This window comes from Phalaenopsis equestris, unplaced genomic scaffold (assembly GCF_001263595.1).
Source record: "Phalaenopsis equestris unplaced genomic scaffold, ASM126359v1 Scaffold000215, whole genome shotgun sequence".
Taxonomy (NCBI): Eukaryota; Viridiplantae; Streptophyta; class Magnoliopsida; order Asparagales; family Orchidaceae; genus Phalaenopsis; species Phalaenopsis equestris.
In genome coordinates this window covers 2,274-4,050 of record NW_018164657.1, presented here as the reverse complement: position 1 = coordinate 4,050, position 1,777 = coordinate 2,274, and the positions used below count along the sequence as shown (strand labels likewise).

General features: G+C 40.7%; 1 protein-coding gene across 1 annotated transcript in view; it reads right to left on the bottom strand.

The window, feature by feature from the left end:
- Positions 1-151, bottom strand: part of LOC110023132 (putative fructokinase-8) — an 11,087-nt gene extending 10,936 nt beyond the window's left edge. Inside the window, exon 1 of the mRNA XM_020722383.1 lies at positions 29-151. Within this exon, the coding sequence (XP_020578042.1) occupies positions 29-151 (123 nt within the window). The remainder of the gene's footprint in view (positions 1-28) is intronic.
- Between the last annotated feature and the right edge of the window lie 1,626 nt (positions 152-1,777).

Below are 1,777 nucleotides of genomic sequence, written 5' to 3'. Positions count from 1 at the left end.
TCTTACCTTTGGCAGATCTTTCCGCTACCGAGTAGGGAACCATATTCAGAGTTTTGGCATATCTTGGGTTTAGAGATACTGCTTCTAATGCTTGGTGTTGAATTCTCGATTGATTGCTTTTTCTGGAAGTAAGCTTCGTATTATCGGTCATTCGTTCCTTTTGAGATTCATGCAGGTAATTCTGGTGTATATATACTAATTTCTCTTGTTTTGCTGCTCCTTGGAAGCGACAGCTATGATAAGGATAGAAAAATTTTTAGTTAGTCATATCATGGAAACCAAAAAAGACAAAATTAATTCTCTCTTTATTTTCATGCCCTATGTGTCCTATAATTAAGGCCAAGAATTGGGTTATTTTCCTATTGTAGATATTTTCTGAATTCCTAAGTAGATATCTTATCGGGCAGTATAAGTAGTCGATTGGTCCTCACTTTGGCTACCGGAAGATTCGCCCCCACTGCCCAAGTCGTCGCCCTCCTTTGAGACATCAACAAGATGATCATTGATCAAGGCATTGAACTCGGATGTGTCAGAAAACTCTAGGTCGACAAAACTGTGGTAAATGAACTCCTAAAAGTCGAAATAGGATGGGGATATCACGCCAAGGCCAGTAGGCTCGATTCGAACATCTTTTTGTTTATACCTCCACATGATGCCTACTCAGCAGTCCATAAAATATCGACAATAGATAAATAGCCCGATTCTTGTACTTATTCTAAGACACACGGGGCATGAGAGTAATGCGAGAAATAATTATTAAATTTTTATTTTTTGATTTTTTTGATATGTTTAACTAATAAATTCCCAATCCTTATTGTAGTTGTCGCCACTAAGGAGCAATAAAACTCGAGAAACTAATATGTATACACCAAAATTACAAGCCCTGATCTCAAAGAGAATGAACGTCCAAGAATACGAAGCTTCCTTCTGGGGAAAGCGATTTCAACTCCAAGCATGAGAAGTTGTGTTTCTAAAATTGGGATAGATCAAAGCTCCTAAGATGGTTCCTTACTTGGTAGCAGAAAGATTCGTCAATGTTAGTGAGCAAATCAACCCGTCAGCGAGTCTCGGCGGATACTCTGCATAGGCAATGACAAGATCCACCCAGAACCATGAGAGAGGCAAGATCCGGCTGAGGTGACAAACTGACCAGACGAATGAGACACATATCCTATAAGTCTTGATCCAAATAACAAGTGAGCCACCGCTCTCCCAACAAAATAGATCAATCCATCAGTCCACCGACCGACCAAAGTAATAGGTCTCACATAACCAATCAGCCAGACGTATTGTCAAGATGATCAACTATATTTGGATCAACCAATTACCCCATCTCATCAGAGGCGGATTTCAGTATGTTAACTAACACGATCGGTCACCCGCCGACCGACAATATTTACTTAAGCTCATTAGTCATTGTAAACCGTTATTTTGGTTAACATTATGATGGTCATGAGATCAAATTATATGCATTAAATCCATTAATAGTGGTTACAAGGCGGGCAGCAATAACCTAGAGGAATTAGAGGTCCTCCGGGCAGCAATAACCTAGAAGAATGAATAGACGCCTCATCTGGAAGCGGAACCTCAAGGAGCTCGTCCCCAAGATGCCCATTAAGGAACCTAAATACTACGGACAACCAAGTCAACAACCAGTGGATGGAGGGACAAGGCAAGTCCCAACACACTAACACTGTTGCGCCTGCACAGTAAAATAAAAGGTGAGAAGAGCAAATGCGAGTGCTTGTCTGACCACTCACAAGAGGGGATTTTTACT